Consider the following 24,869-nt stretch of genomic DNA (forward strand, 5'->3'; position numbering starts at 1 on the left):
CTTATCTTAAACATATTAAAAAAAACACTCTGTCAAGTTTCAAACATCTGCGAGAACTCTTTGTTTAAATGTTAGATTGTTTTCTACTATTTTAATTTAAGCTTATTTGCGTTTTAATAATCTTATATTTAACCCTTTATAGTCTCACAAATGTCTTTTATTGACATGTTGTGCTCAAGGCATGTCGAAAGTCATTAACCTTTATCATTAAATTGTAAGTTATTAGCGTTTTACCAAACTTTTCAACCATAAAATTTAAAATACACATTTGTAAAAGTACTTCTTGAATTATTTAAGCGTTTAAAACAACAGAATTACCGCACAATTATGGCTTTAATGTTGTTTTGTTCGACGATATTCACGAAATATGCTGGTTAAAAGCGTATAAATTGTGAATAACACCGGAATAAAAGACCAAAACTCGCTTGATGGATACGTGAACGACATCTGGTGGTGAAATAGGAGTACTTCAGAATAACAGTAGCTGGCGCTATTACCACATATTTAAAAAAACATCCAGAAGATTTTCTTTAGATGTTTACATTTTGTGAGGTTAATTACAACATACAACGTATTAATAATATTGTTAACCTGTATTTATTCTATCGTTTTTAACAGTTATATTGTGGATTTTACGACACAAAATAAGATCAATTTAAGCGTAATAGATTAGATTATATCTTATTATTAGTTTTTTAATCAAATGTGAAATTTGGATGTTTTTTAATTTATTTAATTCTAAAATATGTGTTGAAAATAAACCCTTTAGACAAATGAACTGATCACTATCAAAGTGTTAGATGTTTTCACTTGTTTACTTGTCTCCAGTATAATCCAACATAAACAACTGGATTAAGATTGATATCATGTCGTCGAGAGAGGTTTTATTTTGTGTAGTTATAAAAAAATATTTGATTTTTGTTGAAAATAGTTTAATAACAGTTGAAAATGATTTGATCACAGTTTTAAATGGTTTCATTACTGTTGACCATTGTTTAATTATAGTTTAAAATTGTTAGATTAGTTGCAAATTGTTAAATTACAGTGGAAAATAGTTCAATTATCGTGGAAAATTGTTTGATTTGTTTAAAATTGTTTTATAACAGTGGGAATTTGTTTCATATAAATTGAAAAATTCTTAAATAATTGTTGAAATGAATCACTTTTAATCATCTAAATTAAATATATAAGTTAAGTTTGTTATAGTAAATGTCACTAATTAAAAATAGGTCAGGGTTATACCACTGAAATAAGTTAAAATATCACATTTGGTAGGAACTTGCCTGCTTTGGTCCTCAGTTCCAATAAAAGTAAATAAATAACTTAAATCCGAAAATGAGCAACACAAAATGTTGCTTGAATCATCTTCCCTGGAGGACACTGGTGTGATTATCATGCTGGCAAGTGAAGGTGTCACATGACACATAAACTGACTACAACAAAGCCGCTTCAAGCATCCTTATATATTTTTTTTCCACACACATGTAAAACTGGGATCAACTGAGCCGAGAGCTTTTGATTGTGAGATTTATCATTGTTCACACAGGTCGGAGTCAGGTCCCGTTAATTGCAGTCAAAATTGCATCTGCCCATTGTTGCACACCCACAAAGCACAAGAAGCACACACAAAAGTACAAGTTGTCATAGATACTGTTTTTCCAATATACATATATTTCATGATGTTCATCAATATAATAAGACATTGATAGATTTTACACTACAATTATTTCATGTACTTTTTAGATTTTCCTGTTTCTTCTCCATCCTTGCTTGGTGTTGTCCAACAAGAAATGATAGCACGAAAGAAAAAAAAAATCTATTCATAAATAATTAAAAACAAAAAAAGTCATATAAAATGAAGCATATTACCCGTGATGGTCCAGTCAGGTCCCTCCTGAAAGACCGGACCACCAGAGGCAATATAGGACTTCGTACAAAAAAACACCCGAGCCCAGAGAGAGAGAGAGAGAAAAGAAAAACAGTTCAACTAAAAATCTTGCTGATACAAATATTATCTAAGAGATCTGGACAATTTCATTCTTTTTCCTTCAACCGTTAACCAATCGTTCACATCAACAAGTTAGTGACATCTGAAAAAGTTGAACTAAATTGAAAAAAAACAAAAAAATCCCACATTTTGTTACGAAAATTCGGTGAAATATTGTTGTTTTTTTTACCGTCAGCCCCTGGACTGTTCAGAGTCTCAAAAGGTTCCCTCCTGTTACTGCGTTCCTGCCACTTGGGATTCCCCGAAATGTTTTTTTTTTTATTTGACTTTAAAACCATAAAATTATATTTTTCTTCACGAAAAACATTTCTTGAATATTCCCAAATGGCACCGCGAGCAAGTTTCTAGTTGAGGCGACTGAACGACGACCGAAAAAAGGTTGACGGTAAACACAATATTCACCATCAGGTCAAAAAGAACACGGTGTTCAAAACGTAGCCCCACTTTTTTTTTTTTTTTCGTACAGACAACAAAGCAACAAAAAAATTAGTTAAAAAAAAAACAGTGCTCGTTTTCCATTGACCAGATTGATTGAGCGCTCACAAGGACATTTGAAATTGGGACGTCCTACCCCGATCGGTCCAGAGTGGTGGCTCAAAAAGGATCCACATTTGTCAATTTTTGTCTTATTTAAACAGATATATTTAAGTCATTTTGCTAATACCTTAAACCTGAGGATATAGGACCCCCTACCCTCCAAAACACCCCAACGACACAACACCTAACAATGTAGCTTTTTTTTTTTTTTCACAACATTTTTCTGGGTAAACAGCTATTTAATCGTTTTTTTTTACTTCTATGGAAACACAGTGAAATTAAATTGTGCTATCGTTAATGCAGGTGTGTTTTTTAACCGAAAAAAAAAGCTCTTCTCCTATATAAAGGTGTCGGGGGGGAGTTTTCGAGATTTTTTTTTTCGCAGCATGCAGTTTTTGGGGTGTTGTTTGCATAAGTAAGAATGGCACAGTCACGACTCTAGAGAACACGCCGTCTATGAAGGTCGACAAATAGGGGGGTTTTTGAACGGTTTCTATCCGACCAGCAAAGTTCCGTCTCGCTCGTTTTTTTCGGGGGGGTTTTTTCGGCAGCGTAGGCATGAGAATCTGGTCTTTGGTCGTCTTTTCCTACTTTTAAGGGATCCTTAAAATTGTCAGAATGAATCTGGGATTTGAAACCATGCGAGATCCTAACACACTCACACACACACACTGTAGAATTCTGATAAAAGTGGATCAGGTGCATAAGATCGAAAAAGACACACACCGAGGCAGACCATGCAACAAATATTCCTTTTACAGTTGAAAGGAGCATCTTTAAAAATTGGGATTCTTCTTTAGGAGAGATTTTTTTCGGGTCCGAAACCGCCGCAATTTTTTCGTTTCACGTGTGCAAAGACCCTTCAGCGCCGTGACCCCTTCAACCCTGACGCTTCATGAAGTAGCCGGAGGGGTTGTGTTACTTGGCAGTGTGTAACGCACAGAGCTGATTTTACAAAAAACACAGCAGACGGAGCAAAAAGGAGGAGCTTCCCTCGTCACCCCGTCTGTTTCACACAAAAATATACTATAATAGAAAATATAATTTGTCATATTAAAAAAAAAAAAGAAAATAAAAGGCCTTGACTAGAGAGAGGGAAGGGGGGGGGGAACACTCGACTGCACGAGCAACTCACCGAGAGTGCTACTGATGATTCAGAAACATTTAAACCGGTATTTGGAGGTGACAGACTTTGCGAGTAAGGCGGAATTTTCGGCTATTCCTGTGCTCTTGGTGTGGAAAGATTTTCGGCCGGACTGTCTTGACCGCGACTGTATTTTTTTTGTTGTGCGTTTTAAAAGTCCCGCCGAGTTTAACGTCTTCCCGGTGATTCATCAAATCGATTCTTTAAAATGGTGACGTAACCCCAATCTGCTGGAAATATCGGAATCACCGACGGAATCTTACGCGTCGCGTCATGGAATCTTCTCGAAAAGGTTACGCCTGCGTCTGACGGCGATGAAGGAATGTTCTCGAAATAAGACACTACGTATAACATTTAAAAATAAAATAAAATAAAAACATCTACAGACATTGGTCCAGAGAAAACTATGGCGCGGCTCTCGAAAAAAAAAAAAGAGTTCAAGCATGCGACAAAGAAATATTTTCGTAAAAACAAACGTCCCCGGAATGGACTATTTTTTTTTAGATTCAGGTGGAACTTTAGCAAGTTGACGATACATATCTGGAGATATGCGTGAAGGATTTTTTTAGTCGGAGAACTCTTGGAGATTTTGAAAAAACAACCGAAGTCGTTTACACTATGAAGGGTGGATCCAACTTGTGCAAAAATACAGTACATGAGTAAGCAGGAGACGAACCGATGGTGAGTACATGCAACATACACACACTGATTAATAGGCAGTAGTCAACGCTGAAGCATACATCAAATCAATACAAAAAAATACAAAATGCACACACACACACACGCATACACACACACCTACAAAACAGTATATATCAGAATAAAACTCTACAAGTAACTATATATATATTCATATATCAGTTATGTAACAATTATCACCATCTGTCGTTTTTCCTCTTTGCTGCTCCTCGTCGCGAGAGTTTGGTTCAGGCGGGTTAGAAAAAGCTGAGTTACCCAGGAAGGAGACCACACACTCACAGGACAAATATCGACAAAAAAAGGGGGGGTCCAGAGGCAAAGGATGTGTGGGAGCCATGGGGGCCCTTGAAGGGTGTAGGGGGGGTTATATCGAGGCTAAATCTGGGGGGACTGGGGGGGCGAGAATTATCAATTTGTCATCAATTTAAGGGGGTTGTTTTTTTTTTTGTAGCGAGGAAGCCGGGGGGGGTCAGACTTGGGGGGGTAGGTTCATTTCTTCTTAGGTGCTGAAGTAGACTGCGAGAGAAAAAAAAGATGGAGAAATTGTTGTTGTTTTTTAAACAAATTGTTGCAATAAATTGAGAGGTTTGGTGGATTCTTACCAATAATGACGATGAGCACAATCAGGCAAATCACACCGAGGATAATCATCATCTGTGAGGAGATAAATCAGTCGAGTTAACCACAAAATGCTTCCGACATAACGACATAAGAAATGTAAGTTCTCCTTTAAAAATCGACTCTAACCCTTGTGGTATCTCTGGGTCAAGATGACCCTCACCTTAACCCGGAGAGACCCAACACAAGGAAGTTAAGGTTTTGTAGTTTGATCGTACAAAGGTGTCAAGAAAAGTCTTACTAAGTTCTCCATTAATAGTAAGTAAGTAAGTAATGGTTATTTCTAGACCAGGCAGAGATGAAACATTAGGTCCTTCAATTAGCTACAAAATAAACCAATAAATCAAGTGCAAACGCAAAATTTACAACCGTTTTGTTCAAGGTATGATTATGACAGCCTGAAATAAGACAATGTTTGATGTCCAACGCAACAGATAAGCGTTCTTGAAAAACCACAACTCTTGATATTTATAGCCACGGGGGCGCCTTCAGTAAAAAAAAACTCACCTTGGCATTCTTCCACCAGTATTTATTCTTCAGTTTTGCAGCGCTGGTCTCGAACTGGGAGGCACCAGCCTGCAGGGCGTCAGCCCTGTCGTCCAGCTCTGACAGCTTCTGATCACGCTCCAGGACTTTGTCCACATTTACACGCATGATATCCACCACCTTAGGAACAGGACACACAACTTTCTTTATACTAGGAAAAACGAACCATTAGAAAATAAAACGGCGAGTTGTCGTAGAGTGCTAACGTTTGACCCTTTCTTTAGGTCAACCCTGTCGGGTAATACGGAACACTTCAAGTGCCCTGTTAACAGTGAGTTACTTATAGAAAACCTGGCCTTGTACTCACCTCGTCCACCTGCGCCTGCGTCTGCTGCAGGCGACGGTTGCTGGTGAGGTTGGGAGGCTGATTCCCATCTGGTGCAGGTCCTCCGGCTGGGGCAGACCTAGCGATACAGAGCAAAACAACAAAAAATAATGAATTATGTTGTCGATACAACACAAAAGAAACCTTAAGATAAATTATAGTTCAACAAGCAGAACCTGTCACTTCTTCTAGGCTCTAGAAAAGAGACATTTATACAAAAAACATTTGATATTTTTGATATTAATATAAAGAGAAAGGCAGTTGTGAGGAAGGCCGACGACAACACATGATATTAGCTTGTCAATTTGTGTTGTCATTTAAAATACTTGACAAGTATGAGTCTACGGAGCCACCAGTACTACTTGTGGAAAACGTAATCGAGAGTCTTAACCAGCCGAGTGGATTAGTCATGTGACGCGGTGTCCTGCCCTCCGTGGCGCGTCTGCACCTCTAGGCGCTAAACATAACCAAACTAGAAACGTCCTCTAACAAGTGCAAGTGCGGCTCAGAAATAGTATCACGAAGTCAGAGCTGTAAAAAAAAAAAAGTGTGTCACCATTTTTAGCGGCGGAAGAGACTAAAAGGCGGAGCGTTTGCTTATAGAGGTTTCATGTCTCAAACGTACATAACAAAGCTTCCATACACTGTTTAATTAAAAATAAAATAGACACTAAACTGTCTAGAGAGGTGACGGCAATATAGAAAAAATGACTAATATTCTCTATTTTCGACACACAGCTGAGAAATCTGTCCTATTCCTGGTTTTAAATACAGATTAGGAGACAGTTCAATTGAATAAAATGGCAGTTGTGGAGACTATTTTGGTCGTGACTAAGCCTCTTCACGAGTGTGAGACGAAACTGTGTATAAAGGTCACCTTTACGCGCGCACACGTTTACTAAGCCGCCGACATCAACAAATCCTATTGACCGGCGGACCCGATGGTGTAGGTGGTCGTGTCTTCTTAACCCACGGTACATGATGATATGTTTCTGGACCTTTTCAGAACACTATGACACATCAAGAATCACTTGTTTCTAAGCCCAAAACCAACAAGTACTTTATGCTTTTTAAACTTGTGAACAATGCAATTGTCAGAGGAAAACTTTTGAATGAGTTTTTCTATGAAAAATATTTCATTTTTCTTATTTTTAAAGGCAAACAGGCGAAATTAAATATGTTTCCAAGATTATTTTTTTATATAAGTAAGTGACCAAATTGTTCACTTAGCTACTTTACGTTTAAATACACAAGTAATACACACAAGAAACATCTTAAGACGTGTTTTATTTGTTCAGGCTTTTCCTTGATTTTTCTGGAACTCCTGTTCTGTTATCAGTTTTATTCTTGATCTTTAAAGTATATACTTTATTGAATATAGTTTTGATCGTTTAAGCGCTTTGTGACCCTGGTCTGGAAAAGCGCTATACAAATAAAAATGACTTACTTACTTACTTACTTACTACAACTAGCTATACATACAGTAGTTGAAACATAGGCAAGTAGACAAAAGTGAGGTTTATTAAATAGATGTATAATTCTCGAAGGAAAACCCGCAAGTAGACAAAAGTAAGGTTTATTAAATAGAATTGTAATTGTCAAAGGAAAACCCACTTATGATAGTAAATAAAATAGAAATATACTAAATAAAAGCCATTCCTAAACACGTATGTAAATACTCGTATGAATGAAGTCATAAATAAAACAAACAGCCGATGTAATTCGACCCTAGAGAAAAGGGTGTATATTTGTCTTTGGGTGGCTTTTTGTCATGTGAGACATATTCGCTGTCAGCACTTGGAAAGCGACACTTTCAGGACTGGACAGCGACACAACCAACCGTTTCCTTTCAGTCTGGATCTTTTTATAAGGTTCGTTTTCCCCCCCGAACCACGTCCAGAACCAAATACATTCTTCCCTTTCACACTAGACTATACATTTTTCATGTCACGTTTTTTATTAAAAAAAATGTTTAACTCTCACTGAGGCAGGATTGTCACTGTGGGTGTGGATAAAGTGGATAAACCTAAATAAAAATGATATTTTATTTCTGTTTATTTGTCTTTTGAGAGGGTTTTTTCATCGATGCAAGCTACCACCATCATGGTGGCCCCTTTTACACGGTCATGGCAACAACAAAACATGGTCTCCAAACATCCATTAAATCGTAAATAACGGGTGATTTAACGGATTACAGGAGGAGAATATATATCTCCGTCCGCCCTGGCACGACCATCGACGACATTACAGTAGGAGGCTAGGCTATCCCCACCCCCCGCCGAATACCACCTCGACTAGGCCCCCCTTATGTCGAATTATAAGCAAGTAAAAACGTACTTTAAAAATACTACACCATGGACTAAATCTGACTTTAATTCGTTTAATATTCGCCTTTTTTTTGGGGGGGGGGACGAAGAGAAAGCGGCTTATGTCGTAACAACAGAGATTTCTAGAAATAGCCAGAAAGAAAGAAGAAGCACCTGCTCGAGGCGACATATACATGTTCCTTATAGGTTTCACTTTAGAAAAGAAATATTCCATTTTTTATTTTTTTCATCGTGTTTTTTTTCCGGATACATCCAGTTCGAGCCGGAACAAAAAAAACGATAAACACGAAGCAACCAAAAAAAATAAAATATGAAAAGCGTGTCAAGGTTAGCTTGGATTAAACGATCTATTTTACGTTTTTAATCGGAATTAAAGACTCTAGAATGATCCTAGAAGATATATTAATCGGTTTTAAATATTTTCCGGAGATTTACTTACATCTTTCTGTTGTTTTTTTGGCGAGGAAGCTACGCTGAGATCCGGGGTCGTGTCTCGACAAAGATTCTCCTCTCGACCCTCAACCCTTTTTTTCTTTTCTTCTTCCTTTTATTCCCTCCTTCAATGACGTTTCTCCCCCCTTTTCTTTATCTTTTTAAAAAAAATGTATGTCCTGGGGATGATAGCGGCGGAGTGACCGGAGTCGGGAGAGAGGAGACACGAATGGAGCCGTGCGAGGATTAGCTGGACAAAGATGGCTGCGTGACGTCAATGGCGGCCAGTTTTTCATGTTGAAATGGGTGTCACACTTTCAAAATGCAGCATTTTATTCGACCGCTTTTTTCATCCCAAGTCGCCCTTAAAAAACCGAACCCATCCTTCGTATGTCTCGGGTGGTGTTTCGTGTTGTGGGGGTTATTTTTTTTTTTTTTAAAGACGCCAGTAAATTGGCTTATTTGGATCGCTTGAGACTGTGTGTCAACAAAATGGCGTTCATGGAGAGGAGGTGTGGCGACTCGCAAGGTGCTCTTATCTTTTTACACTGAACGTTTTTAACGCGCCTGTTGAGCGTAGCAACCATCTGACAACATTAAAATCGTTTTTTATAAATGACGTGTGGGGATTTTGGGAAATGACACATCGTGGGAGATCTTTGAGTAGATTTGATAGTTTAACTTAAATAAATAATTCTTTAAATAATTGACATTTTCCCCCCACAAAATAATTCACTTATTTGTGATATTTCATTTATTCATATATTAAATCATACTTTTCAATTCAGTTGGGAAAAAACATGGCTGCAATTACATTTTTATTACATTTATTTTAGTGTAAGTACAGTTTTATAGTATTTGTTGGTCTGGTGAAGAAAAAAACAAATATTCTTGTAGCTTTTGGACCTAAATACAAAGTTCATTATAGATAAGATTAAACTTGTGAACATGATCTTTTATTTTTTAACATCCACTTTATTTATTTATTTTTAACATTGAATGTGAATACATTGAATACATTACTTTGATGTTTGAATCAAACACAATCGTTTACTGAAATATAATTTTATATTTTATATTTTATTTTCTATAAATTCTATATTTTATTTCATGTATATCTTAAAAACATGTTTTACATAAACGAAAATAAAGAGTAAATGATTTTCTATCCAAATGTATAAGCTTGTTCTTCATCTTTGCTATGATTAATTTAACTGTAACTTTTGTATTTGGAAAATTTGGAAAATTACACTTAAACTTGAGTTTAAAATGTCAACAACAATAAAAAAAAAAATGGGTAAATTATGCTTTAAATAATTCGTATTTAAAAACAATTATTATGATGTTCATTCACTTATTTGTGGAACTTATGTAAGTAAGTAAGTCATTTATATTTATAGAGCGCTTTTCTGGACCACGGTCACAAAGCGCTTAAACAATAAAAAAAATGAAATAAATAAATAAAAAATAATCGAAAAATATATACTAAAAAAAGATCAATATAACACTGAGAAAAACACAGGTGTCCCAGATAATCAGGGAAAAGCCTCCACGAATAAGAAATATTACATAATACTCACCAGGTGCCAATTCAGTTGAAAAACAAACAATAATTACATTTTAATTACTTTGTGTGATTCTTTTTGCAATGATTGGCGGAAATTCATTATCCTGGTGAATACAAACAAGTAAAAAAAATGAATGTTTTATGGTCACTGTGGATCTGTTGCATCTAAAAGGCTGATTCGTGCTGATGATGGTTGGTGTGGTCAGTGTGGTCAGACAGGCTGTTACTCATGAAGGTCGATCAAGGACAAGCTGGAGATATTCAGATGTACTCAGTAATAATACAGTATTTCACTATAATATGAGGTCAAAGATGATTTGTAAACACACGGTGGTATATGTCAAGATAACATTTGTGTTTTATGTCTATTATATTTATTACTTAAGAACTAATACAATTGTAATGTACTTATTCATAGAATACATTCTGTTTCAGCAATTAAACAGTTTTTATCAACATAACATTGTCTTTTTTAAAACAACTCATCTTCATAAAGACATAAATCCAGTTTCTTTTACCTCGACTGTCATAGCGGAGTTGATCACTAGGTGGTGCTGGAGTGTTGATTTAATATGAGCATTTTTCTCCATTCATTTCCTGTAGCTTTTGGACAAAAAAAAAAGACAAAATCCATAAGATCATTATAGATAAGATAACTATATTCAGCTTCTTTTTTTATCCTTATTTTTAATTAATTGAAACATGTATTTTTATGTAGTTTTAATGTTGAATACCAATGCTTCTAAACATGATTTTATATCTTATCAAGCCGAGGATTTAAATCAGCACAAATATGAGAATTTAAAATGTATACGTAGAAACAAATCTAACATAAAAATACAAACCAAAAAATCGAATTATATTCTAAAAAAGTTGCTTTTGAGCCAAAAAGCGAACTTGACATATAAAAGTTTTTTTTTTATTTCATTTTTTATTTTTGAAACGCTGACCAGGCGGTTATATTTCGAGCCACTGCCGCAAAATTGTTTGGTCATATCAAAACAAATGGGCAGCTGTGTCAGATAGATTTCTTAAGCTCATGTAAAGAGAAACTGTTTCTAAAAAAATTCTCTGAATGTGTAAGCATTCTTTAGGATAAAAACAGATGGTCAAGTATTTAACTTATTATGCCCTTTTATATCCTAAATGCACTTTTGCATAATAAGTATTTCAAGTAAGTCAAGTCTTAGCATAAAGCGGGTGTATATAAGTCAGTAGAAAGTACTGTAAAAATAATTAATATTATTTTATTATTGTTTTTGTATTTTAATTTATGTAGTTTGACATATTATTGATTTCCTTAAGTGCACTAAAACTAAAAAAGGTGGAGTTACGTACATGTTTGTGAGATTTTTTCCATCCAGGTTTCAGTAGCAATTACATTTTTATTAGATTGAATAGAGAAATAAACATGACACTACAGTATATGGATACCGTGAACAATCAGAAGTCATGACTGAAGGCTCGTCACAGGCCTGACCTGCACTGACGTGTCCTCGTATATAGTTGATATTCTTCAGGAAGGCTTCAGATTAATAATTGATCAAGAACCTCAGCCACGACTTCTAAAAAATTGAGCAAGACATGAACCTCTAACCCTCAGAGCTCCAAGGCTTACTAAAAAAAAAAAATTCTTAGAGACAGAAAAGGGCCATTTTTAGACCTTTTTGAATGATCTATATTAGTTCAAATGTTTGTCTGGAGAATGACAAGAATATTGTGTATTTACCATTGAGGTAGTACCTGATATGGAGTTTATGTCATGAATCTGTTTAATAATTAGAAATATTATTGGAATAATACGTATGGCCAGCAAGAAGCTCTACTTGGTTATATATATATATATAGTGATGGTCTAATGAAGCAGTGTCATTATTTTCAATGCCCACTAGATGGCGGTCTCTGCACTATTTTCCTTCTACTGTTCAAATGAAACATCACATAATTTCCAAACTAATGGCGCCACCTACTGACCTCTTAACAATATGACACCGTTTCATGAAGCTTCATCAGCACATCACTAGTTATACAGGTATTTTTCTAAATAAACAAACCACAGAAAACAGTTAAAACAGAACTGAGAAATTTATTTTTTTCCTTCCAAAGTGCTTTTACAGTATCCCATGAGGTATATGATTTGAGATGGGTCAGGTGAGGCCATCAACGATTGGACTTGAAGAGTCTCAAAATCTTTTATCTCATGGCTTAATCTAAAAACAGGAGAAAAAAAGAAAAAAAAAAGAACGAAAACTACGAGATGCATCTTATTCGTGTTATTAAAAATGTTAGATTTCATTCACAGTCGTGGTCCAAGTTTGCATTCAACAATCACAAATGTGTGGCACCTGAACAGAAAATCAAAGAGGTCTATATATATATATTTATATATATATATAGCTTTTTATTGTGTGACATCATTTACTCAGGAGATCTCGCAGCCATATTGCACGTCTTTTCCTCTCTTTTTTTTCAAATATAAAAAAAAAACAAGCATTTCACCGGTGCCAGACCTCCATCCTCCCTCAGTACACCCATGACACAGGCACCCACTGTGGGGTGGAGCTGGCCTGCTCCATGGCCTCCTCCACCCCTTTCACGCTCTCGTCCACGTCGTTGTTGACCAGAGTCACGTCGAAGAAATGTCTGTACGTGCTCTGGATGGCCTCCGACTCTTTCTGGATCATCTTCAGGTTTTCCGACTGCAGTTGAAAACATGAGAACATTAAGCTTCGGGTTCACCTTTAAATGACGGGTTAAGATGTGAGATAGAAGGTTCACCTGAGGAGCCGTGTCCGTGGGAGCGATGAAGATGACGAGCGGAGCGAAATCAGCAGTTCTCAGCACCTTCAGGGTCTGCAGTGGGTAAGAAAAATTGTTATTTTTACAAGAATATAAAACATAATGAAATGTTTTACATCAAATAAAACTAAACAAATATAATTTACTTTTACTTTTTTTACTTTTTAGAGTTATTAATCCAAACTACACTGAGGATCTTAAAGTATCCAATCTAATCTGAATACTTAAAGAAACAGAGGAATATAAATAAATATAAAATCAGACGAATCAGGTAAATTAATTAATTAAACTTTTTTTTTAAGCAATATTTTTAATATTTTGTTTTTTTAGTTAAATATTTAGTTCAAAATGTGTGCATCGCAAGGTTTCATTTGTGTTTATTGAATGTTTTAATTCCATTATTTTTACATTTAAAGGTTGAATTTATTGTTTTGTTAAATAATTGAATAATATTTTTTAAATATTTTCTAAATATATATATATATATATATATATATACATATATATATATATATTTTTAACACAGAGTTTGATGTTTTATTTTCACTAATCCAATAATTAATTTTCTAAAGTGAACATTTTTCCAATTCGTAGCCTTTTAAAGTCAATATAAAATGTCTGTACTAAAGTGCCAGCAGACAATACCAAAAGAGTACCAAGCTACTAAATCAAACTTTCAGCCAATCATGTCGCGCCCAGACGATCATGTGATTGGTCGATCAAGTAGCTTGTTTTCTTTCCCCGACTATATTAAATATTTATTATTGCATTATTAAATATTTATTAACAAGTTGTATAATGAATTGTAAAGGGTAAAAAAAATATATTGCAAATAAAAAACGTTTTTTAAATGAATGGAATATTCATTTAATCTGTGTAAAAATTAGTAGTAGTTAAAAATTCAATCAATACAAAAACGAACAATTGTAAACAAGAAATAAAATAAAAAATAAATACATAAATAAATGAAAAATATAGTTCAGTTAAAAAGCCAACATTTGTAAATTAAAGTATCCAATATTCTAATGGAACTGATATACTTCCATAATACTCATTTTTCTGACCTGTGGCTCTATGTCCAGAACACATATCTTCTCCTGCTCGTGGATCTTCTGGATGGTCTCCAGTTTGGTGCCGAACATGTGACCCTGGAAGCTTCCGTACTCCAGGAGCTGGTTGCTGGTGATGCATTTGGTCATGTCCTCGTTGGAGATGAAGAAATATTCCTGCCCGCTCTCCTCGTCTTTGCGCTGGGGTCTGGTGGTGTCTGCGCACAAACGTGAGCGTAAATCGAATGAGATTTTTGTTGATATTGTGATATAAAAAGATGCAGTTTAAGATAAGATAAGGAAAAAAAAGAAAATTGAACAGATGGACATGTTTTATAAAAGCCTGCAAATAATGAAAATAAATTTTTGCATTTTAACTCAAATACTTCCTGTTCCAGACAGTTTTGTTTTGAGTCAATAATGCAATATTCATTACTTTTCTTTTTAAAATTTTAATCAAGAAATTAATAATAAAAATTAAATGCTATGAAACAGTTTGTTTGCTGTCAGAAACATTTAAACGGTTATGCTGAATAACTAAAAAAAATAGGATAAAGTCTATTGTTTTTCAATTCATTTTATATAATATTTATTTGGATTATGAATCATGAATAAAATAATAATAAGACATAAAAACTTAATGTTTTGTGGTGATGACACCAGAGAATAGAAATGAATGAAATACATGTAAATTTAATACAATTAGATCAATAAAATAAGCAATATTACATTAAAGTGGGCTTTACAAGTTCAATACAAATCAAAGAAAACGTACTTAATTACTATAATTAATCTAATAATATTCATAATCCGGACACCAGAGAAAAATAGAGATTGGTTTCAAATTTTCGGTCTCTTGCTTGATGGAGCTTTACAACCATGTTCCAGGTGAATACTTACGTGGCAGTGGGTAGACAAAATTCTCCGGGTATTTGGTCAACAAGGCATTTTTTATATGGCTCCTTCCTACACCAGGTGCACCTGAAATTACAATTCATTTGTCAGATTTAAATAACGTTGCATTTGATATTTTATTCAAGGAAACCTGTACAACGCAGATTTTGGATAGTGTATCATGATACAGTGGCTTCATTTTGAAAAGACCACTAGATGGCACTCTAATTTTTAACAGGATGCCAGATATCATTGAATTAGCAGATAAGAGACAAAGATTATGGATCAGAGAGCGCCATCTAGTGGCCCCTTAAAATAAACACACTGTTTAATGATGCTAGTGATGGGCTAATGAAGCTTCACGAAGCAGTGTTATCACTTTCAAACCCCACTAGATGGCGGTCTCCGCACCATTTTCCTTAGTCGTGATGAAACATCACATCATTTTTAAACGGATGGCGCCACCTACTGACCTCTCAACAACATGATACCATTTCATGAAGCTTCATCACCACATGACGCCTCATGAAACTTTATTTTAGTCGACACTATAAAAAACTTACCGATGAGCACGAGTGTTTTTCTGTTGAAGGCTGGAAGACGAACCACCTCCTCGTAAGAAATCACATCCAGTTGGTCGAACACTGCAACACAGAGTTTGTTTACAGAAAAGAAAGGAATACAACAGAGAAAAGTGCGAAAGTGTAAAAGGTGACTCACCAGAGCTGTGTTTAGCCAGATACTTGTCTTTGCACTTTTTCTTCTTTGCAAAGGGGCTGCAGGACTGGGGGGGCTCCTTGCTCTTGCTTTTACTGGCCACCCTCCTGCAGACAGAGATGACTTCAGATCCTGCACGTTTTAAAAACCAGACCCTCCTGTCTCCGGCTACCATTCCTGGAGCTCCGGTGAAGGGATGATCCCGGCGAATTCCGTGGCGCTGCTCTCCACTTGTCCTTGCCACCAGTTGGGATCCTGCTTGTTGATGATCTTGATGATGTCGCCGGTCTTGAAGGTCAAGCCGGCCTCTTTGCACGGGATGAGCTCGTCCTTCGTGGGGTCGTAGTCGAATTGAGCCCTCATGTACATCTGAGGAGACAGGGGATGAATTAAAAATAGTATATCCGTGTTGCAACAGTCCATGTCAGACGACATGATCTTTGGATCTGATCGTAAGGGTTGTGAGAAACTCATGATTCACTTAAATATTGCAATACTTTTTTGAAGATCATGTATCAATATTCCGCAGCACTGTGCTGTTGTTTTTTTCTGGCTTTTAAATAGATAACACTTTTCTTTTTTAATCATACTTCTTTCATGGTTTATATAAAGTGTGTGTTAAAAATAAATAAAATAAAATGACTACATTGTTCCTTTTTTTATGTTGCAATTAAAACGGATGAAATCTCGCGTGATCCTAGTGATGACTGAGGATGAGAGGATACAGTCCACTCCAGCACTTAGAAAGCAGATTTTTTGACGGCTAATTTTGGCCTTGTCAAAAGTCATGCGGACTGTAAATTTGCGTGAAATATTGTATAGTATATATAAGTATGAGTATTGCCATATCACAATTTATCCAATCGTATTTTTGCCGATACAAACCCTTTTTGACCATTCTAACTTTTGATTCTAAAAGATTTTGATTTTTATAATTCCCAAGAGAAAATAAAAAAATCGAATGAAAAAATAAGAATACGAATTTATTTTTTCATTAGATTATATATATATATATATATTTTTATTATATCGTACTTCTTTCATGATTTATATTTGAATATAGTGTGTGTAAAATAAAATATTACATTTTTTAAATTTACATTTATGTGTTGCAATTAAAACGGATGAAATCTCGCCAGATCCCAGTGATGACTGAGGATGAGAGGATACAGTCCACTCCAGCACCAATTCCCAAGAGAATATTAAAAATGTAATGAAAAAGTTAAAGTATGAATAAGAACAGAAAAAATAAAGTATTTTCTCCGCTCCCTTTTCAAACAAATGATATGTATATATACTGTGTGTATATATATATAAACACAATATATGGATGCAAATGAGATTTAAAGGAAAACAGTAAAAGAAGAATTAAAAAGAAAAGAATAACCAACTTTATATAAACATGTTTCTCCAATTTAATGCTTAAATTTGCTAGTTTTATAACTTTATTTAAAATTATATTTTCATGCAACCCCAAGAATTCATGAGGAGTAACCAGAACAATCTGGGATAGGTCTAGTCAACATAATAAAACATTATTTTTTACTATATTTTAAAGTCCCCCCCCCCCCAACCATCAGTTGTATCTACAAAAGACATGCAACAGTAAAAATGTCAACAAACAGCAAGAAGAAAATGACAAGCTATGTTCACATTGAAGTTTTAACTATTTTAACGTTAACTTATAATGACTCAACGTTAGTGAAGCATTAGTAAAGTAGTCAACAAACAGTTCAACACAATAATGTGAACATAGCTCTTGAACTTACCGCAGGGTTTAAGGTTAACTACAGCTAGAGAAAAAAAAAGAACTACAAGTATCTCTATGTTAGCGCCATCACTAACCACAGCACGGAGGCAGAACTTTTATTCACCAGGTTCTAAAAAGAGTTGAACTCGGATCACCTGGTTGTGCTGTAGCTAGTCGATGGCAGGAAGATGGAGAGTCTCTACAAGTCACCGCTACTTAACCTACTTGATTTTCAACTCATATTCACCTTGATTTCCCATTGACTAACATGGGAGTCACCTAATGAAAAGACAAACACGCTTTAATGCTTTTTGACACGAGAAAAATCACTTCGCACGACCACCACAGAGACGCCAACACGAGAGGAGGGATTTACTGACGTCACATTACCTCACAGGTTTTGGATCGACTCTGTTGGTTGGGAATGATCTTCATGGTGACGACGCCGCTGGTTTCTTTCTGAAACAGACAGAGAAAAATGGAGGTTTTATTATATAAATCATTTCTTAATTAAGGTTTATTATAGGTTTCATAGACTCACCAGAATCTTTTGCAGGTAATCCACACTGTGGTTCGACACACTTTTCCCGTTAATCTCGGCTATTTCGTCGCCTTCGTGTAAAGACCCTGTGGAGAGGAATAAAGTTAGAGTAAAAGTTTCGAAGATATTCATTTTAATAATATTGAGATTGAATTTGCAGGATCTGAAAGTCGACTAATATTATTATTTAAAAAAAATTTTTTTTATTATATTTATTATTCATTTAAAAATATATATAAAATACTAATAGGATATAAAAGATAAAATAATAATAATAAAATAATTAAATGTCTTTATTTTTCTATTACAGGATAAACTCGAATAAAAGAAAAAAGGAAAACATGAATCATGTCATTTAACTATTACTATTAATAATACTATTACTAAGAGTTGAACCAGTAATAAATAATAAAAACTAATATACAATTCATTTTTATTTTTTTTACATTTCTACATACTTATCACAGAAAGCAGGTTATTTTATTAATTGTTATTTATAAATATTGTTATAGTATAATTATGTTATTATAATGTCTTTTATTTAACTAAATCACAATATATAAATCATTAAATTCAAAATGGTTTTTTTATTCATTTTCGTTTTTTGGGGGGGACAGGAAATACTCACAAATAAAAAACTAATTAAAAAAACCAATGTAATTTTACAAGTCATATCAAGAGTTGAATCAGTAAAGAATAATGGTTTGATTAGTTATAAGTAATATTTCCACAGCCTTTTATATATTATATTATTATATAATACTTAAATATAAATCATGAATTAATAACATTTCTTTCAGTTCTTTGGGGGGAAAAGTACTCAATATCAAATTAAAAAATAAACTAAATGAACTCATGTAACAATTGAATATCACTATTAATACTAAAAGTTGAACCAAGAATAAAAATAAATAATAATAATTAAAAATATATATACCTGTATATATTATATTAGTACAAATTGACTTGAATTTATTTAGTTGAATATGCTCTTTATAAAAATATAAATGATGCATGAAATATAAACTATACTGTCGACACAGAGTCTGGTTCTGCTCGAGGTTTCTGCCTTCCTCAGCCACTGTCACACTGTGATTGCTCTATTTTTCTTTTCTCCAATTCAGTCTTAAACTGTTAGGTGCCTTGAGATAACTTCGTTATGATAAAGATACTTTAAATAGACTTGGATTAAATTAAAAGCCTAATTTTAAAAGTTTATTTTTTCTTTTACTTCTGTGTTTTGGACAAATAAAGAAAAAAAGGGGGAATCAAAGAAGAGTTTAATATACGTCAAAAACATTTGTAACATTATTTAGTTTTTCGTCCTCATAATTGCCACTTGGATACAGGCAAAGGATCTTAAGTGGCCCCCCCAGGGGCCCCCCTTTCCTAATAGACTTCTATTATCACAGTGATAAATAACATCCACTCGGCAGGAAAGCAACGTCACAATGACTGAGATCGATAAATGATGAATCACCTTGTTTGTGGATCATCCCCCCATGCAATATCCTGGCGACCGTGCAGCGTTGTTTGTCGTTCAGCTTCAGAGTGACCCCCTACGAAAACAAAAAAAGGGCGATTCAAAAGAGGTGCTTAAAAAGATTGAGCGAAAAGCAAAGATTACGGTTACCATCGGTTCCGAGGGGTTCTTCTCAAACACCACGTCTCTCATCTTGGTCATCTCGGTGCCGTTCATATGTGCTGAACTTCCGTTGGTGTAAACATCGGCTCCTTTATTGTCGTAGCTTTGCATAGCAGCCTGCGGGGAACCAAATAATTAATCGATACCACTCTTGATTGATAAGACTTTTTTTTTTTTTTCTGCAGATGTGTGACCACGAGAGCTATCGTTTCATTTGCACTTTCAACATATGTTCGTGGTTAAAATTTAACCCGGGTGGTTATAAAACAGGCCATTAAGCACATGCGGGGATCACGGACCACGCGCTCCTGTGGTCATGGAGACCGGCGTCCAGGGCATCACATCAAAGAATACCATCGATAAAGGTAGAAACTCTCAGACTCAGAAGGACGGACGAGGCTTTTTGAACCTCAATGAACCATCAGCTCAAGAGTGTGTCTACGAAAACATCACGTTCGGGCAGGAAAATGTTGAAAATATACAATATATTAATGAAATAAACCCCAGAGAACCCAAAATTAAAGGTAATAATTCAGTAACTATAAGAAGAAAAACTGATTTCATTAAAACAATAAATACCTTTACATGTTATGCAGGAAAACGTTGAAAATATACAATATATTGATGAAATAAACCACGGAGAACCCAAAATTAAAGGTAATAATTCAGAAACTATAAGAAGAAAAACTGATTTAATTAAAACAATAAATAAATAATACATGTTATAACAATAAATACATTTGTTTTATTGAATAAAATATCTAAATGAACCACAATGTTTGTCATAATGAAATCTAATGTAACATATAGTTAATTATTACCAGAAATTGTTCAAAAGATCACCTGATAAAGACAATGAAAAGTTAGCGAATCTAATTAATAATAATAATTTTATTACAAAAATAGGAGCAAGACAATACACACAAAAAAGGAAAAAAGAAATTGAAAAGTACATCATATACTTGGTTATTAGTGAGTGAAGATAAAAAGGTCAAAAGGTCATGGAAGTGTAACTTGACGCTTGTTTACCGGCCTGGTGTTCTCAAGGACAAGACTGAATCATGGTACAAATACATGAAGTGTACACGGGGTATTAATAGAAAGTACTTTTCGAACTGGGCGAGCGCGTCGACACAAACAAGCTCTTGAGTTGACAATAGAAACAGTGGCTGCAGGCACAGAATGTTTTTTTTTTTCCTTCTTCCCTTAAGGAACAAATACCAAGAAGGAAACTAATCTAAAGGTCAAATATTTCCACGGCTAATGTAGTTTGCTGGTCAAAACAAGCAGATCACTGTTGTACACAACAACTCTTGACGTAAACCAGGGCTTGTTATGACTGATCTAACTACTGTGTTTATTTCAGAAAGTATCTTTTCATGTCTGGAACAAAAAACATATTTATTATTATATTTTATTTGTTCGTTTAGTGTCAAAATTCCTTATGAATCACTTCTCTTTTCTTGAGTCTTTATAGCTGTGAAGTCTTTTTGCAATGTGGATTTTGAGTCTTTTTGACTGACCTGGAGTTTTTTACAGGGTTCTTAAACTTAAATCTTAAATTAAGGTTAAATTAATGACTTTTAAATTCCATTTGAAATACAATTCAAGACTTAACTAGACAATAAAGAAGTAGAAAGAAAATCACTGCATGCATTACTTAGGACCAGAGATCATTTTAAACAAATATTTATTTTTGACATAAAAAAAGGACTTTTTGATTCAGTGAAAAACTGATTTCTTGTCATGACAAACCACCGTCAATCTCATTTACATACATGTTACTTTATTGATCGATTTCTGAACTTTTTACAATTTCTGATGTCAGACATTTTTAGATAGATGTTATTTTTTTTCAATGCATAAATAAATACATTCAAAATATTATTATGTAATGTACAAAAAAACAACAACTATGAAACAAATATTAATATATTAAGAAAATTCTATGAAAATTAATTCAATATTAAAAAATTAAATGTTAAAAATTCATAGTCCGATTGCACACATTTAATCTAATTTAGTGTGTGTAGCATGTTAGCATTTTAGCTTCTGCTACAAACAAGCCTAAAATATTTACTTGATTCATTTTTTTCGTAACAATTTCTTATTTTGAAGCTTCAATACAAAAGGGACGTTACAGACGAAATTACAAAAAAAAGGGAAGCTACATTTGCCACGTTAATATGGATATACATTTTTGCCTGTAACTCCAAAAAGAGATAGATTACCCTTAAAATAATCTAAACTCTTAAATCGACACGAGGCTGAGTAGAAAATGAGAGAAGTTTGAATTTCACTTAAAGACTTTAAAAGTCATTAAAACCGGTTTGAATGTAAATGACTGAGAACTAATCAGTCGGCAAATCTTTTGAGGAAACCATCAGTAATAAGGAGCGACAAAGTTTTAAATTTAAATGTCAATGGAGGGCTGGGAAAAAAAAAAGGTGAGAGGATTATCCCGCCAACAACTACTTCTATTGACTTGTTTATCGTCTGGAACAAAAGACATTTTAAATCTGACCCGGGGGAACTTTTAGCCAATCATAGGCCGGTGTTACCTCCTGATACTTGCTCAGAGGAACAACTGATTTTAAGCCCAAACGTAAACATGGACTTGAGCAGAACCCACCACCGCTCAAAACCTGTCTTGCCTGAACTTGTTTTTGTTAGGACAACACCGCGAGTGTCCCAGAAAGAAAGGGTATTCTCCTCACATTACAAAGAGTCGCTTAAAAACAGCCGCTTTGAAGAATCTCAGGAGGAATCCTGTAGTGACGTAAACGTGAGTTGACTCAGGATCTTAAATGAGGCGCATCAGCATTTTTTTTTAGTCCACGGTCAAGTTGGACTTTATCGTCCAAATAACGCTGATAGCAGAAGAACTGCTTCCTCCTTTAATCCTCATCCTGCTGACTCAGGAAAATGGTTTTAACACCAAGGAGTTTCAACAGTTCAAAAAATCCGGATCAGAATATCCCCGGAATGTACTTTCACACCTTCTGTTTTTCCACTAAATAAATTACTGATAATGACACGATCCTATATGTAATGGTGATATTTGTAATACTATTAATTGCAAATTAAATTATAATTATTAATAGACATGTAAAATGGTACTAATCCTTTTTAAAAACTGCTTTATTGATTTTCCTTTTTTTGTTTTTATTTTATGTAAAACAATGTAAAAAACAATTCACTTTTATTTGAAAAACATGTATAAAAGTCAACAGGATGACCTTGGCTCAAGTGTGGCTAAAATATATTTCATTGACAAACAAAAATAACGTTTTAAATTATGCTTCAACACTACCAGGCATTATCAATCGATCTATACGTTAAGCTAGCTAGTTTCCCCCCTCAGAATGGTATCAGTCAACAATGCCTAGTATAACTAGAATTAGAAGATAATGTAATCGAGATAAAACCTGCCATTTGGAAGTATTTTTGGCAGTGAACTTCTCCATTCACACTTTAATAGAACAGGAAGGTAGTAACAGGTATCATCAGCATACAAGTTGATTTTGAGTAAAAAAAATGTGATCAAACGTATAATCTATATTTTTAAAACTAGATTATTAACTCAAATACATGTTTTTTAGTTTTCTCCTTTTACAAGTACTTATTATTATTATGACATAACGATTAAAATAGCTGACTGGTCGTCACGTGATTACTAAAACCAACTCGCTGATGTATGGTTTATTTTTAAGTATTTTTCCCATGACCACTGGAAGGGAGAAAAAAAAATGTGGAAGTGAAACTGTCTGCTGGAAAAGCTGAGTTAGCAGAAACATTTTTACATGTATACAAAATAAAATAAAAAATAAAAAAAAGTGACCCGGAAGCAAACAGTCAAAAACACTGCATGGAATGTGGATCTATTTGGTAAAGTAGCGGCTCGTTACCTGGTCAGACTTGGGTTTGTTCTGGAGGAGCTGCTCCAGGTAGAGATCCGACAGGGCTGAGCGGACGCTGCACACGGACTCCAGAACCACCGCCGGTTCGTTTTTATTGGACTTCAGCGTCATCGTGGCTCTGGTTTGAACCTTCGCTCCAAAGGTCCGGGCGAGAGAGAGAGAAAAAACTGCTGCGGCGGAGGAAACAACCGCTGATAAGACGCCCCTGGATGGACCTCAGAGTCCAGAGTCCTTCTGCAGAGAAGAAGGAGGAACTCTAGGATTATGCAGCTGCTGGTGCGACGCTGACAAAGCAAGTAAACATGCTCAAGAGCAGGGGCTGGAGCGAGGTGCGTTCAGGGACCGCCCACAGTATCCAATATCCCACCACTCACACTGTGATAGGATTTACATCGAAAGAACCCCGACTCCTCACTCTTGCTATAAAGTGATAACAAATAGATTAAGCGTTAAATATCACCTACTATTTCTTAAAAATATATATAATAAACAGGTAGAATTTAAGATAATATTATTGACAACATATAGTTTTTAGTATCGTTTTCTATAAGTTGCTGAACATATATAGACAATTCTTAAAATGGTTATTTCTAATTTAATGATCTATGTATATGTATTAATAAAATAAAATAACAGAATAATCACACTGTTATCAAACGCACAGACTAATTCATTATATTTAAAATTGACATGACATATAACTTGTTGCAGTCACAAATTCGGTTTTTGTGTATTTCGCAGGAACATATAAAATAATAAATATCAATAATCATATAAATAATATTTAAATGTAAAATGAGTTTGATAATTCCGGGTGTACTTGAACGCGGCAATGCTGCAGCGCTATCAGTGGAGATGCACTGAAGAGGAACCAGGAAGTGACTGCAGCTGCAATGACCTTAAATAAAATATCACTGAAATTTGTTCAAGAACTTAAATATCACATGTTTAAGAGTACAAATGTATTGAAAATGAGGATGCACATCAAACATGTTATTAGGTTTATTACAGTGAACAGATTTATCATATTATTATAGCATCTGTTGCTTCCTATTTGATGACTAAACTAAAAATAATGTGAATAAAAATAGCTGCAAACACAAATGGAGGATGTGATTAGATAGTAATATCTAACCGTTTATTGAACTCGCTATAGTTATTGATAGAAAATACTCTACACTGTGATATTTATTTGATTCAGATTTTTTTTTAAACATTAGGAACAATTGACACTTGAATAATAAAATCTGTTACTATCTCTTGTTTTGATTCAATCAATTCACTCAATGTTAATGTTTCACTCTAAATTCTGACAAAAGGAACCGTGTGGGCATAATTCCTAGCACCATTC

General features: G+C 34.5%; 2 protein-coding genes across 2 annotated transcripts; both read right to left on the minus strand.

The window, feature by feature from the left end:
- Positions 1 to 1,448: 1,448 nt before the first annotated feature.
- On the minus strand, positions 1,449 to 8,926 carry LOC148066075 (vesicle-associated membrane protein 2-like). Its single transcript, XM_087807491.1, has 5 exons — positions 8,644 to 8,926; positions 5,860 to 5,956; positions 5,514 to 5,672; positions 4,991 to 5,042; positions 1,449 to 4,904 (listed from the first exon to the last, which is right to left on the minus strand). Coding segments are annotated over exons 1-5 (327 nt in total). The 5' UTR covers positions 8,646 to 8,926; the 3' UTR covers positions 1,449 to 4,887.
- A 3,343-nt stretch (positions 8,927 to 12,269) lies between these two features.
- mpp1 (MAGUK p55 scaffold protein 1) lies at positions 12,270 to 23,811 on the minus strand. The gene is made up of 12 exons (XM_087806660.1): positions 23,507 to 23,811; positions 19,587 to 19,715; positions 19,434 to 19,512; positions 17,954 to 18,039; positions 17,803 to 17,871; positions 15,835 to 16,031; positions 15,666 to 15,769; positions 15,509 to 15,589; positions 14,952 to 15,032; positions 14,067 to 14,269; positions 12,982 to 13,056; positions 12,270 to 12,902 (listed from the first exon to the last, which is right to left on the minus strand). Exons 1-12 carry the CDS (start codon positions 23,627 to 23,629, stop codon positions 12,726 to 12,728), a joined length of 1,404 nt encoding a protein of 467 aa, XP_087662786.1. The 5' UTR covers positions 23,630 to 23,811; the 3' UTR covers positions 12,270 to 12,725.
- Positions 23,812 to 24,869: the final 1,058 nt, after the last annotated feature.

Source organism: Callionymus lyra, chromosome 14, assembly GCF_982586985.1.
Source record: "Callionymus lyra chromosome 14, fCalLyr1.hap1.1, whole genome shotgun sequence".
In the NCBI taxonomy this organism is placed as follows: domain Eukaryota; kingdom Metazoa; phylum Chordata; class Actinopteri; order Syngnathiformes; family Callionymidae; genus Callionymus; species Callionymus lyra.

Excerpts from the sequence above, each read along its gene's own strand:
- mpp1 (XM_087806660.1), bottom strand. The coding sequence starts at position 23,629 with ATGACGCTGAAGTCCAATAAAAACGAACCGGCGGTGGTTCTGGAGTCC. Across the intron at positions 19,513-19,586 it reads AGAACCCCTCGGAACCGATG|GGGGTCACTCTGAAGCTGAA; the intron begins GTAACCGTAATC and ends TTGTTTTCGTAG. Across the intron at positions 12,903-12,981 it reads CCACGGACACGGCTCCTCAG|TCGGAAAACCTGAAGATGAT; the intron begins GTGAACCTTCTA and ends TTTCAACTGCAG.
- LOC148066075 (XM_087807491.1), bottom strand. Across the intron at positions 5,673-5,859 it reads CGCAGGCGCAGGTGGACGAG|GTGGTGGATATCATGCGTGT; the intron begins GTGAGTACAAGG and ends CCTGTTCCTAAG. Across the intron at positions 5,043-5,513 it reads ACTGGTGGAAGAATGCCAAG|ATGATGATTATCCTCGGTGT; the intron begins GTGAGTTTTTTT and ends ATCTCCTCACAG.